This window comes from Quercus suber, unplaced genomic scaffold (assembly GCF_002906115.3).
Source record: "Quercus suber isolate HL8 unplaced genomic scaffold, Cork oak 2.0 scaffold_142, whole genome shotgun sequence".
NCBI classification, from domain to species: Eukaryota; Viridiplantae; Streptophyta; class Magnoliopsida; order Fagales; family Fagaceae; genus Quercus; species Quercus suber.
In genome coordinates, this window is record NW_027069603.1 from 681431 (window position 1) to 696293 (window position 14863).

General features: G+C 37.2%; 2 protein-coding genes across 2 annotated transcripts; both read left to right on the forward strand.

Annotated features, from left to right (window-relative positions):
• Positions 1–6054: 6054 nt before the first annotated feature.
• LOC112008435 (transcription factor bHLH121) lies at positions 6055–9486 on the forward strand. The gene is made up of 5 exons (XM_024040766.2): positions 6055–6627; positions 6845–6966; positions 8267–8394; positions 8487–8966; positions 9061–9486. The coding sequence occupies exons 1-5, from the start codon at positions 6527–6529 to the stop codon at positions 9211–9213; spliced, it is 984 nt and encodes a 327-aa protein (XP_023896534.1). The 5' UTR covers positions 6055–6526; the 3' UTR covers positions 9214–9486.
• A 594-nt stretch (positions 9487–10080) lies between these two features.
• Positions 10081–10600, forward strand: LOC136068925 (transcription factor bHLH121-like). Its single transcript, XM_065776784.1, has 2 exons — positions 10081–10353; positions 10448–10600. The coding sequence occupies exons 1-2, from the start codon at positions 10081–10083 to the stop codon at positions 10598–10600; spliced, it is 426 nt and encodes a 141-aa protein (XP_065632856.1).
• The last annotated feature ends 4263 nt before the right edge of the window (positions 10601–14863 follow it).

Below are 14863 nucleotides of genomic sequence, written 5' to 3' on the forward strand. Positions count from 1 at the left end.
GACTCAAACCCATAGAGAAAATAACTATCTAGAGAAAAACCAAAGCGTTACTTAGAATCAAGCTATACTACGATCTTTAGATTTATATTCGAAGGATAACAGATGGTTTCACGAGGCTAACTCCAAAATAGAATACGAATATTGAGCAGAATACAATAGTAAAGCAAACAAAAGAAAAGAAAATATCATTAGTTGGAAGCGAAGTATTAAGTATTCGATTCAAAAAGAAAGTATACAACTCCCTTACAACGCCACTGAGGCAAGAAACAAAATGAGATAAAAGAGAAAATAAACAAATTTATCCTATGCCGTATACTAGTCTCCTCAATTCAGTAGGCAAATTAAGTCAGTAAGCAAATCAAAAGGCTTGGGCCAAGGCCTAAGGGCTTGATCCCGGAAGGTCCGTCGGAGGACTTGCCACGTCTTGTGGTATTTCTCGACCCTCGGTTACAACTTCCCTCAACGCTACCTGGGGTTCAACCTCCTCGGATGGTTGATCAGTTAACGGCGCATCTTCGGCGGTCTTATCTTGACTTTCAACCAATGGTAACGAGGATCCCTCCTCAGGAGCAGCAGGTGCAACCTCGCGAATGGCAATAGGGTAATATACCCTGTCCTCCCTTCTAAGATCAGATGAAGCATCAACCCCTGCTTGGATGAGGGCTTCATGCCAGGTTTGAGAGCAGTAATGCCTGCACACTGTAGGAACTTGAGCCCGAAGGGTGGCTTCAGTCTTAGCCACCACTTCTGCGAAAGCATCCTCCTCTGCCTTTTCACAGAGCGCTCAGCGTCTATTTTAGCAAATTCCGCCTTCGTCTTTGGCTCTCACAGCCTCGTCCCTGGCATACTCGCAAAACCTTTTCATGGATTGCTTGGTCAACTGTTCCTTCATATAGGTAATTTCTTCTTGCAGTTTTGTAATTGACCTCAACGTCTTGCAAGCGATTAGTTTGATCCTCAGCTTGCTTCCTGGCCACGGCTAGGTTAGAGACAGCAGTATCTCTGCCTTCGTCATCTCTGTCAGATCATCGGTCGCCTTTTTAGGTCGGCTCAGATCTCTTAAGAGTATTGGCAGCCTCCAAGAATTTGTCCGCGCTCTTGCGCTAAGGCATTACTATGGTCATCAACCTCCTCGCCCAACCTGAAAAGGCCTGGATAGCCTGCCAGTAAAAACAAGCAACCTTGTAAAGAGAAAGAAAGATACTAAGCGATAAAATTTGAATAAGTAAATAGGTGCCAAAGGACCTACCATGCCTAGATATTTCTTAAGGTCGAGGACAACCTCTACCCACTCATTTTCTCAACTCGGCCATGTCAGTGGAAGAAGAAGAGATTTCTCCAGGGCTCGGCACGAGAGCCCCTCGTCCCTTGAGACTCCCGCATCGAAGCATTATCCATCAGGGCTGATCATGGAGCATGCAGCAGGCAGCCATGCTTGAGCCTCGGACTGCTGGGTGGCTTCTTGCTCTTCCGTTGATCACCGAGCTTCAGTTGCTTCGAGGCCTGCGAAACCTACCTCCTCGCGCGAAGAATGAGATTTGCTCCCATCCATTGGCTCTTTACCCTTGGAAAGTCTTTTCCTTTTCGGGTCATGAGACTTAGTAGGAGGGTCTGTTACTGTAGGAGCAGAGGACGACCTGGTTTGCATGGTTAGAATCTGGGCTGAGGTGCTGGGGGCTGGGGTTGTGACTCCTCTGGTACACCCTTCTTGGGCGCCTCGAGCAAGTCAAGAAGATTGGTTTGGAGCTGTCTTTTAAACTCATCTCAGCCTGAGTATCAACTCTTAGGACTGAAGATCCGCTTCGGACAAATAGGGTCTCCTAGTCACCAGGAGGATCCTCAGACTGATCAGCTAGGTCAAACACACTATATTCGTCCTCGGAGGAACTCAGTTCAACCACCTCCCTTGCCTTCTTAGATGGTCCTTCTCAGCCACCGTTACTTGCTGGATGAAAAGGGGCCTGATAGGGGAATGCCTTCAGGTATATAAGACCCCTCAGTAAAAGCAAAACCGTCCTCCACCACGGTAATCTGCGTAAGCCGAGAGTCACGAGCTCTAATTACGTGCTTTGGGACTGGGAATGATTTCTGAGCTGGGTCGTATCCAAGGATTTGATGAGCAGCTCTGACCTGGTTATCAGGTTCGTCAGGAAGAGGTCCGACCTAAGAACGGTTTCTAAATCCGCTTTATTAACTTAGTGGAAATGACGTGCAAAAGCGTGCGGATCTGCGAAGAGAAAACGAAATTCCTATGGTTAATTAACCAAATCTAATATACAGGTATAAAACTTGAAAATACTGAAACCTAGATTATCTTGTACTTCTGATGCCCTACCTGGCTCCCCCTCTACTGTTGGGCAATGAAAGCCGTCGTGCCACTCTCCCGACACTATGAAGAAATCTTGGGTTAACCCCTTGTTGGAGTCAGGAAGACACTGGATGAGACGAACCCTATCGTCCCTTGTCTTCATATAGTACGTCTTACCCTCAGGTGATGAAGGTTGTAACACCAATTCACATCATGGTGAGTCAGTCTCAGCCCATTTTCTCATTAAGGGTATCTACACACCCTAATATCCTAAATACATTCACGGCACACTGAGTAGGAGCCAGGCGAAAATGCCTAAGATAATTGAGGGTCACTGGCCTCATAGGGATTCTCATCCCTCCCTCTACGAAAGCAACTATCGGGATCACAACTTCACCCTCTCTCCTCTTAAGGTACCACTCCCCTTCCTCACAGTACTTCAAACTCACATTATTGGGTATTCCATAGTCGACAATGAATTTGTTCATCATCTCATCGGATTCGACCAACTTCTTAAACTTACCCATTCCCCAAAGACAACTAAAAGTTCTAAAAGAAGAAAAGGAGGAGTAAAATCAAGGAAATTTGGGGTCGCTAGAAAAAGAAGACTTACAGAAGTATGACGATACTCTTCAGATAGTGTACAAGTCGAACCAGATTCAAACCATATGCATCAATAAGTGTAAGCGCGAAAATGATGAAACCGGCGGTTCAAACAGGTATTTATACTCCCCCTTAGGTTCCCCAAATGTAACCGCTTGCTCATAAAAGAAAAGATCATGCCGTTGAAAGTGGGAAACGTGGTGCCGCCAAAATTTAATGTGGGCACCCATTAAGTCTTGAAACGCTAAAAACGCGCATCGGGCAGTCAAAAAGCCGCCAGCATCAACACAAACCGAAGTGGGGCAACTCGTCTGGAGGACCCGCAGGTATCAAAACCCTCCTCCCCGTCCGAGGGAACGTGCAGCAGGGTTTTGAGGGGCTATTGTGGGGCCCGTGGGCCTGATAGCCTCGGCCCATCATGTAGCAGGCCCAAGGCCCATGCCGAGGAGCACAGGCTATTCAGGGCTAAAGTGGGGGAAAGCCTCTTTTCCCAATCCACGCCGAGGACCACCTTATCCTCGGCCTGACAAAGATAATTTTGGAGAGAGACTAACTCCAAAGTAAGCTGTCACTCTCGCATTTAATGCACTCAACTAACCCCCCTGACCGCATTAATGGGGAGGTAACCCCTTGGCAGGATAACGTTGATCAAAGTGAACCACTTGAGTACCGATAAGGCCTCTGATGGAACGGACGGTCAGAAGAAAGGCAAATAGATGATCAACAGATGGAAGAAGGAGATAGGAAGATGAAAACTATAAAAGAAAAGCAAGTAAAGTAAAATGAGGGGGGGAAAAAAAGAGAGAACAAAAAGGTCTCCTCGGCCTGTGGTCGAGGAGCATCCCCCCATTTGTAAAAAACTCTTAGTATTTTTTATAAGGAAAGTTCATGCATGGTAATCAACGGCCAGCGCCTAAACCTTCAACCCACTCTCAATAAATTTATTGTTTGAGCTGGATTGGGCTGAAAACCCATTCATATTCAGGGTCAATCCAAATTGAGTCCCTACAATATTGTTTGGGACTTATTTTAAAATATAGTCTTTTTAAAAACTTGAATCTTCAAGAGTTGATTTTCATGTCACAGTAGTATAAATCTAGTTTTTAGCTACGGTTGAATTTTTTTTTCTTTTTTTTTTATTCATTTTATTTTAAATTTAAATATTTAATAGTTGGGAGAATAAGGATTTTTTTAACTATGAATATTATGAAATAATTATTGTGCATGATTTTTGTATGCAACATCCCCTGCATAAGAGAGTGGATCCCACAAATACAAAATTCACATTCATATGGAAGGAATATACAATTTTTTTTTTGTTTGTTTTTGTTTTTAGAAATTAGAGAAATGTTATTGTGGGGGTCAAAAGAAGACTAAGGCATCACAATTAATTTGTATAGGATGGGTAACAAATAATCTACGATGGGAGATTTGAATAAGAATGATACGTTGAAAATATGGATCGAATATGGATTAAGAACACAAAGAAAAAGCTTGCTTAGGAAAATAATGCCCTAGAACAAGCATACATTCACTCTCTAGTCCTATTCTCTTTTTATTTTATCTCTGAAATTCCAGTCCCTTGATAATAAGGTATGTCCAGCTTCTCTTTATACCACCCTCTTGCCCTCTTTCTTAGAACACGATGTCATTATACAACTGGTGAGATACTTATCCCATCAGACACCTTCTCCCTCTTTTTTTATGATAAAAATGGACTTTTGGGGCTTAAAGCATTGTTAAAACTAGTCATTCAACAATAAATGTGACTGTGTCAGGCAAGTGGGTTTAATTAATGCAAATGTGACTATTACTTTATGAAGAAGCCTTCCTTGTGACTCCATGCTCTTCCCTAAATGTTCTGAGGGTGCTGAGATCCTCGATAACTTTACCCGTGGAGCCGCCTCTAACAAACTTTGGCGAATGGGCATAGGACTATCCTTTGAGGTCCAACCTCAACTTATTGGGCTTAGGACCTTGTTTTATTAGCAAGAACTGGGGCAACCCCCTCGAAAGGCCCAATATCATTTGAGGCCAAAACCACTCTCCTACAGTTACATATAACAATTACGCATAATATTAAATCGATATTTTAACCTTTTGGCTGATTGGTTGCATGATCAAATAAAATAAATTATAAAAATAGTAGATGGATAATTAAACACAAAAGCGGGCGCTTTTTTGCTCAATAATATTGTTTGGCAAGTTATTTCGAACTTATATTTAAGTAGTGTTTTAAAAAACTCAAATCTTCGAGAGTTGTTTTTCATGCTACAATAGTTGATGTGATATTTAAAAAAAAAACAATTGACACACTTGGAACTCAACTCTTGATAAGTTGACTTCCACTTGACAGTTGAAACATTACTTTACCAAATTTCTCAAATCACTCTCACACTTATCTTTGTCTCTTTCACTCTTAAATTCCTTTCTCAGTCTCATTCTCTCCCACTCTCGTCTCTCACTCTTCAAGTAACTGGCAACGATGGTCCTAAAATTCAAGTCACTGGAACTCCTCATTCTTTCGGTCTTCTAGGTAAAGTTTTAAGAAAGATCATCTAGTGCCTATAAGTACAATGAAAGTGAAGAGTATTTCACCCTTGAAGAAATTAGATATGTAAAATGCCACATCCCATCCATGATAAAATATTAAAATACCGATTTTTCTCACATATGTATAGTGTTCAAAAGCGTATCGTTTTAAGTGCCTTTGAAGGGAAGTAATGCACCCATAATTGTCAATTATTGGTGTTTGCTTGATGCATACGAAGACCCATATAATAAATAATAAAAAACTTGTATAATATGAGAAAGAAGATAAAATAGAGCATTGACAAATTGGTTTGCCTATAGAAAAGGAACTCCTTTTCACCATGTTTTAAATTGTACATCTTATTATGGAAATACATTGACACCTCAAATTTTGATTGGCCATTACCAAAAATCAAAACCTTATTCATCAGGTTTATCAATGATAGTGGAAACATTATAGATAGATGAGTTGCAATGAGCTTTTCAAATATGAAAAACATCTCATGTATTTACTTGACAAAATGAATAAATCTTCGTTCGCTTAACCAAAACAAATCTACTTAGATCTCGACTTTTTAAGAGTTGACTTTATATGTTTAATACTAGACTCTTTGAAGAGACGAGATTCAAGTAAATCCTTTTGAATCTCGCCTCTTCAAGAATGAGTTATGGTATCTCATGAGGTTCCATGTATCTCATAAATAGGAAAATGAGTCCCACACGGATGTGCATCCTGAGATCTAAGAAGGAAAAAATATAGAGCCCATAGATTTTTCTTATTTGACAAACATATAGGCCATTTATAAAAATAATAGTTGTGGGAACTCACATTGATAAAGACATTTGCCGGGAAAACAGCAGAGTACTACGCGACCAAAGCGTGGGAAGCACATGAAAGCACGCAGCGGAGCACTATCACACACACTTTGTTTGGACTTTGCTGAGAACTAAAGCTGTTCAGTTCGATCGTGGACTTCTTCAGCCATAGCACACACTCCGACCAAGCCAAGCAAACCAATTCACTGTGATTTCGTTTCACTCCGAAAAATCTGTTACCCAAACAGCTTCAGAAGCCACTGTACAATGGAATTCATTCAAAACAAACAACCCCCAATCTCAACTCCAACAACGAATATTGCCCAAAACCCGCGCGTGCTCTCCACTCGCCCACAACCCAATTCCAGGTTCTGAATTTAATTAAATTAATTCAGTCATGTGTTTATTTTTCTTGGATTTAATTCTACAATATCAGTTCTGGGTTTCAATAAATTTTTGAGCTTTATTTTTCTGCTAATAATAAAGTCAAAGTTTCTATTCAATCAAAGTGGCACTGGGTTTCTAGTTTAGTGGAACTGTGTTTCTTTTGTTCTTAAACAATGTTCATGTTTGATGTGTTTTCAGTCAAAGGTCTGAACTTGAACTCAAGGATTGCTTATCTGCAAGAAAAGTTCAGAAGGCTGACCGAGAGAAATTGAGGAGGGATCGACTAAACGAGCATTTTGTCGAGTTGGGAAATGTTGTAGGTAATAATGATAATCTTACTACTCCTAATTGTTGTTATATGCTGATATTGAATTATCATCTAGTTACCAATAATGATATGTGAATAGCAGTTCAATTTATATATATATATATATTTTCTAAGGTCTCATATGAACTTTAGAAGCAAAGATTTTCATTTTAATCTGTTTTGTATTATAACTTTTGTTTGGGACACTTTGAAAATTATCTGAACTTTAAATTAATGACATAGAGCTTCTCTTTTGCCAAGAGGCTTCCCAGTGGCACTGTCCTGTTCTTCACATGGGGAGAACTAGGATTTAAATCCCTTCTCCTACTAGTTGTAAGCCAACCAAAAAAACTTAAGGAAAAATAGAAGACATCCACTTTTGATAAAACAAAAAAAAAATTACACCATGTAACTTTGACATATTTTCATTTCAATCTTTTAATTTTATTACTTTTTCAATATAGTTATTTTGTTTAGTTCCGTCCAATCTTGCCGTTAGTGTTAGTATTTACACTTTCTAAAACGGCGTTTAGGTGGACTTAACAGTGCAAATTGGACGGAAGGACTACATTGGAAATGATTGGAAGTTAAAAGACTGAAGGACTAAAATGAAAAAAAGAAAAAGAAAAAAAGAAAGAAACTTAAAGGACTGAATTGAAAACGTCAAAGTTAAAAGTGTATAATTTGTAATTTAAGATTTTTTGTTCTGTTTTATCAGGCTCCACATGTTTTAATTATCTTGTATTAGTTAATAGTGATATTCATTCCACTTGAAAAAAAGATATGAACTTTTTTTTTTTTTTTTTTTTTGTTGGTAAAAAAAAAAAAAGAACTTTCAAAATAGTGCATAACCACATGTTATGGGCTTTCAGTTTCCCTTCATGTGTTACTACTTGCCTCGAATCTCCAAAGTTTGCTGTAATTTTTTATAGTCAAGTGTTCACATATCCTTTTCACTGTGATAAGCTAGATTTGAATAAGTGTATATGAAATGTGAATGAATACTCTTTGGTAGTTTATTGGGGGTTATTTATCATGCTTAAATGATGATAGAGGAATTCACTGTAGTAATCAACTGCTGAAATTGTTTAAATAGGACCTTGTTAATCTACTTGATCGAGTTTGAATCAATTACACTATAGTATGGTATAATTTTAGCTAAGGGGAGCTTACTTTATATTACATGAACTTAATACGTGCCAAGTGTGTAATTGATTTTGCTTGTAATTTATTTAGAGTCTATCTATGTGGCAGTCATGTACCTTTGCCTATAAGCATGAAATCAACTTCCATATGGTGACATTGAAATGCAGATCCTAATAGGCCCAAAAATGATAAAGCAACCATTCTAGCTGATACAATTCAATTGGTAAAGGACCTGACGTCTCAAATCAACAAACTCCAAGCTGAGCATGCTACACTAAGTGAAGAATCTTGTGAGGTAATCTTTTTATGTGCTGTGTTGATGATCTGGATGATGATATCTGTGGTGCTTATTTGGTAAGGTAAATCACATAATTTGTTGAAATACAGTTGACACAGGAGAAAAACGATCTCAGAGAAGAGAAGGCATCTCTTAAATCCGATATAGACAACCTTAATGTTCAATATCAACAGAGAGTTAGGGCAATGTTCCCATGGGCTGCTATGGATCACTCTGTTGTCATTGCACCACCATCTTATCCGTATCCGATGCCAATGCCAATGCCTCCAGGACCAATTCCAATGCATCCATCTATGCAGCCATATCCATTCTATGGAAATCAAAACCCTGGGGTGATTCCTAACCCGTGTTCGACTTTTGTTCCATATGTGACTGCAAATACGTTGGTTGAACAACAGTCCACCCAAAATGGATCTCAACTTGTGCATCCAAGCAATCCATCCCCCATCTTGGGAAAGCAAGATTCTAGAAACAAGTCATCTGGGGAGAGCAATATTGAAAAAGAAAAGGACTCCAATGATGTTACAACAGAACTGGAGCTGAAGACTCCTGGATCTACTGAAGATCAGGTTAGTTGTGGCCTTTCAAATTTAATTGTGATCATTGGAGAAATAATTACTTCCAAAGTAAAACATATTTCATATAAATGCTACTTTTTAACAGAGTTTGACATCGGGAAAAAGAAAGTCTAAGAAGTCTTGGAGGAAGGAAAACAATGATACTGAAGGGAGTTCTTCAAGTAGGTGTTCTTCATCAAGTAGTGTGAAGGATAGCTCATCTAATAGCATTATTGGTGGTGGAAAGGCTGGTGACTGAGAATTGGAAGAGACTAAGCTAGAACAGTTAAAACTAGGTTTTGACCCATGATAGGGTCAGCTCTGCTGTGCACTGTGCTGTGCTGTCAAAGCTTATCTGATTTGGAAGGAAGTTAGGATAATTTCTGATGAGGCAATTAGTAGTTAGTTATAGTTAGTTAGATCCAGAACTGATTGTATAACAGATTTAGGGGGACTAGCTATTGCTATAAGAAGCTGGGAACACTTGTAAAGAATCATCTTGGAAAATACTATGCAAGTACTCTCTTTGATCTTTCCTCTCTCAATCTCTCTCTATCTTTGTATCCTGACTCTCTAGGAGGCCTAGTTCCCTTGAAAAGCTACTCAAACTATCTTAATTTCATAAGAACCAGTGGGTTCTTATCATCCCATTTCTTCTTATTCCTTATCAATCTCCTCTAATATATTATATTGTTTAGTCTGTGATCATTTTGTTTGATTCCAAACTCCCAGCCAAAGACCAATCACCTTTACCCTTCCTCACTTCCTTGTCCCTAAAAATGAAGGAAAAAAGAAGAGGAGAAAATACTTCTATGCTCTGGAACTGATTTCCAGTCATTTTGTATCTGATATATTTCTGAGCTGAATTAATTTCAACATGATGCAGTCTGAACACCATTTGCATTATAAAGCAAGTCTGGAGTTGGTTTTTCACCATCCATCCCTGGCATGAATGCATTATACGTGGTGGGTGTATTCAGTCTCTATTATCCACTTCTTCTGAGCATGAAAAGCACTATAAGTAGTTTTGGAGTTTGGGCACTGATTTAAGTTTAAACCTGTTTGTTCGTCTGAAATCATTGGCAGTTTTGCTTGTTTATAATCATTTTGTGTATAGTAGAGGACAATGCTTCAACATGAGAANGGAAATCAAAACCCTGGGGTGATTCCTTACCCGTGTTCGACTTTTGTTCCATATGTGACTGCAAATACGTTGGTTGAACAACAGTCCACCCAAAATGGATCTCAACTTGTGCATCCAAGCAATCCATCCCCCATCTTGGGAAAGCAAGATTCTAGAAACAAGTCATCTGGGGAGAGCAATATTGAAAAAGAAAAGGACTCCAATGATGTTACAACAGAACTGGAGCTGAAGACTCCTGGATCTACTGAAGATCAGGTTAGTTGTGGCCTTTCAAATTTAATTGTGATCATTGGAGAAATAATTACTTCCAAAGTAAAACATATTTCATATAAATGCTACTTTTTAACAGAGTTTGACATCGGGAAAAAGAAAGTCTAAGAAGTCTTGGAGGAAGGAAAACAATGATACTGAAGGGAGTTCTTCAAGTAGGTGTTCTTCATCAAGTAGTGTGAAGGATAGCTCATCTAATAGCATTATTGGTGGTGGAAAGGCTGGTGACTGAGAATTGGAAGAGACTAAGCTAGAACAGTTAAAACTAGGTTTTGACCCATGATAGGGTCAGCTCTGCTGTGCACTGTGCTGTGCTGTCAAAGCTTATCTGATTTGGAAGGAAGTTAGGATAATTTCTGATGAGGCAATTAGTAGTTAGTTATAGTTAGTTAGATCCAGAACTGATTGTATAACAGATTTAGGGGGACTAGCTATTGCTATAAGAAGCTGGGAACACTTGTAAAGAATCATCTTGGAAAATACTATGCAAGTACTCTCTTTGATCTTTCCTCTCTCAATCTCTCTCTATCTTTGTATCCTGACTCTCTAGGAGGCCTAGTTCCCTTGAAAAGCTACTCAAACTATCTTAATTTCATAAGAACCAGTGGGTTCTTATCATCCCATTTCTTCTTATTCCTTATCAATCTCCTCTAATATATTATATTGTTTAGTCTGTGATCATTTTGTTTGATTCCAAACTCCCAGCCAAAGACCAATCACCTTTACCCTTCCTCACTTCCTTGTCCCTAAAAATGAAGGAAAAAAGAAGAGGAGAAAATACTTCTATGCTCTGGAACTGATTTCCAGTCATTTTGTATCTGATATATTTCTGAGCTGAATTAATTTCAACATGATGCAGTCTGAACACCATTTGCATTATAAAGCAAGTCTGGAGTTGGTTTTTCACCATCCATCCCTGGCATGAATGCATTATACGTGGTGGGTGTATTCAGTCTCTATTATCCACTTCTTCTGAGCATGAAAAGCACTATAAGTAGTTTTGGAGTTTGGGCACTGATTTAAGTTTAAACCTGTTTGTTCGTCTGAAATCATTGGCAGTTTTGCTTGTTTATAATCATTTTGTGTATAGTAGAGACATTTCAATGAGAAAATAAAAGTAGATTGAAGAAATGCTTAGGAGACCATGAAGGTTAGTGTAATTTTTCTGTAGGATGTCGAAAATATTTTAAGGTGCTAAAATCGGATTTGTGGTTCTTTCTTGTAAATGAAGATCCTGTTGCTTGATAGAGACGATTTGTGCAGTGAATTTCTTAGCAATTTTGAGCGGAAAGCTAAGCTGAATATGCCAGTCTTGGCATAGACACGATTTTGATGGCTGTTGCCATTAGTTTTTTATATGCATTCAGGCAAATGACTTGAATGCTGTTTTTTTATTCCTGCTTTTCCTTTCTTGTACTAATTATACTCTAGGACCCCAAGTTACCATCTCGTTTGCATATCGAATTATCACCAGTCACCAAATGAAAAAAAAAAAAAAAAAAAAAAAAAATCCCTCCAATAAAGGTTTACAAAGGCAACTTCTTCCTCATGAGTGGTTTTTTTTTTTTTTTTTGGTTTGTTTCTTTGACAGTGAGATGCATTTGTATAGGTGTTGTTTACTGTGAGTTTCTTTCTGAGTGGAAATTGTAACTGTACAGTGCTTTATTGTGGTTTAAAAAATCTCTCATTCATTTAAAAAGAAAAAGGAAAAAAGTCCAATAAAGGCTGGAAGTGTTGTTGGCTACTGCTTATGAATATCCAAAAGACTTGAAGGCTGAAAGAGACATTGGGGTATTCAACCAGAGGACTAATTATGTTCATGGGCACAATGAAAAAGTCCAGCAGAGTCCACAAGTGGGGATATCAATCAATTAAAAGATGAGCATCCCCAAGTCCTGAAGAATAGTAGAAGAGTGGGTGGTCCTCATTCCTCAAATGCTATAAAGGACTGGAATTTAAGAGTTTACAGCAACACCTATCTAGGAGGAGGCAAGTTCAAACAGAAAGTCTGGGGACACATCTATTCACACAAAGTTTTATAACTTCTTGAGATAATAAGTTGTGATTGGTGCACGAACAAATTGTGTCAGTGATGGGTTTGTGAAAATAATGTCAAGTTAATCATTACTTACTGGTTTTCACCTTAACACGTTGTAACATAAAAGGAAAAAGTGTGAAAAAAGTCTGTAGCATAGTTGAGGTTCAACTGATGGATGTGCTGAGGGAAAAGACAAAAGAAGGCATCAATGTGATCTCAAGGTCTCAACCGTCCTAACTGTTTCTTTGGATTTGAGCTGAAATTTCTAAAAGAATTATGCTGATTTCAGATACTTAACAAAAACTATGATCCACAGCCATCTTTGAAAATCATTCATAAAAATCATTTTCAATCATGTGATAACACCTTCTCCAGTTGACTTACATAGGTGTTGATAACAAAAGCACACATCAATTTTTCCTGATTGTCTACTATTTAATGCAATAATCATCATCTTCTTCTTCTTCTTTTTATTTATTTTTATTTTTTATGAATGTGCAATAATCATCTTACTTAGGCTAGAAAGCTTTGTCTAATACATGCATACCATGGGGTTATAATTCACATTTTTTACAACCCTTGAAGTGGTATATTGTAATATATAATTAAAATAGCGAGTGACGAATCCATGCGGATATTACAAGAGTCAATTTGTCACTTCAATAAATTCTGAAAAATGTTACAAAATATAGTTATAAGTATCGTTTTACAAACATAAAATACAGGTCAAAATAAAATATTTTGTAATGATTCCTTTGTAGTACTTAAGCAAGGGTACTCTAAACTAATACAGATTGTGAGATTGATTAATTGGAGACTAAAAGTTTGGTGGCCTACCTACTAATCAACCACCTTGATCCTTTGTTCTTAAGGCTTTCTAATTTAGTTAGGTACATAATGCTATTTTTCTCAGCCAAAAAAAAGGTACATAACTCCATAGTCTATACTACCTACTTAACAAAGATTTCAACCTCTTCTATAACAAAATTATCCTAATAATTTGCTCATTAACCAGTTTCTGACTAAAATTTTCCCGAATTTGGTCATGAAGCAAAACATATTTGTCACAAACCTAGGATTGTGAAATTGGGTTTTTGTTTTTGGATATATGTTAGATTAGATATATCTGTACGGTCAGTAACACAAACTAGAGCTTTTCACCACAGATTCCATGTAGATTGCCACCACTACATCCACATCCATCTTTTCCATCTTTTTTTTTGTGTAAGCCAAGTGGCAAAAGGAAGAAAGACCTCAATATTATCCTATATAGCAAAGGTTGAAAAGAACATGAACTAGGACGACCTTAAACGATGTCGTACTTTGCGTTTTATGTGTATAAGATTAGAGATAATGCCTTGCCAACATGTCTTCTCGTTGAACGACAGCGACAACTACAATCGTGTGTGTCTTTGAAAATCATCAGCTCCTTTGAAGCGCGTGGAAGGTAGAGCACTAGAGCTTTTAATGCTGTGTTTGGTAGAGATTTGAAAATATCCCATTCATATTTCATGCCTTTTTTTTTTTGCAAAGCCAATCCATTTCATTTTATGTTGCTTAAAAGCAATATGATATAATTGATTTTGACATATCATCTCAATAAAAATTTATTTATTTTTCTAGATAACCTTTGACCAAGACAAACAATGTTGCATTTCTCAACATTTTTATGTTTAAGAACTTATTTGAGATATTATTATTGGATAAATTAAATAGTCCAAACACTAATATTTTTTTATAAAAAAATAAACTACTATTTTTGGTCAAAAAGGTACGTGTCAGTAGTTGGAATTCAATTTTATATCTAGTTTAAATAATTATTTGTATCAATTTAATCACTTAAAATTTTATTTAATATTACGCTGACTTCACTTACCGTCAAAAGTTGAAAGTTAACTTAATGTAAAATAATTTTTTTAAAGAAAAAATTTGATGATTAGATTGACATAATTAATAGTTATAAAAAAACAAAATTTAAATCCCAAAATTGTAGTCATAAAAAAAGTATGCGTGGAAGAAAAATTGAGATATAACTTACTTAGCGTGAATGGTGAGAGCAATAAATTTTCTCTCCATTTGCTCAAAATTGAAAGAATTCATCTTATTTTAATTTAGTCCCAAAAATTTTAAGACATTTAAGGTGGCACATAATTGTTTGCTTTTCATAATTTAGTGGTGGTCATTTATTATTAGTGATTTGTAAAATTGTGTGAAATAGCGTGTATACATGTAAAAAAGAAAAAAAAGTAAAATACAATTAACACACCCTTAATGTTTGGGTTAATGTTAGTAAGATTCAAGTTTTTTCAAAACTGATTAATTTGATTCCTAATCATCATGATAGTAATGAGAAAAATGAATAACAATTTAGGGTCCAAATTGGAGTTTAAGAATTAATTTAGTTAGTTTTGAAAAGTTTTGGTACAATTTTATTTAAAAAGTAGAAGCAATTAAGCG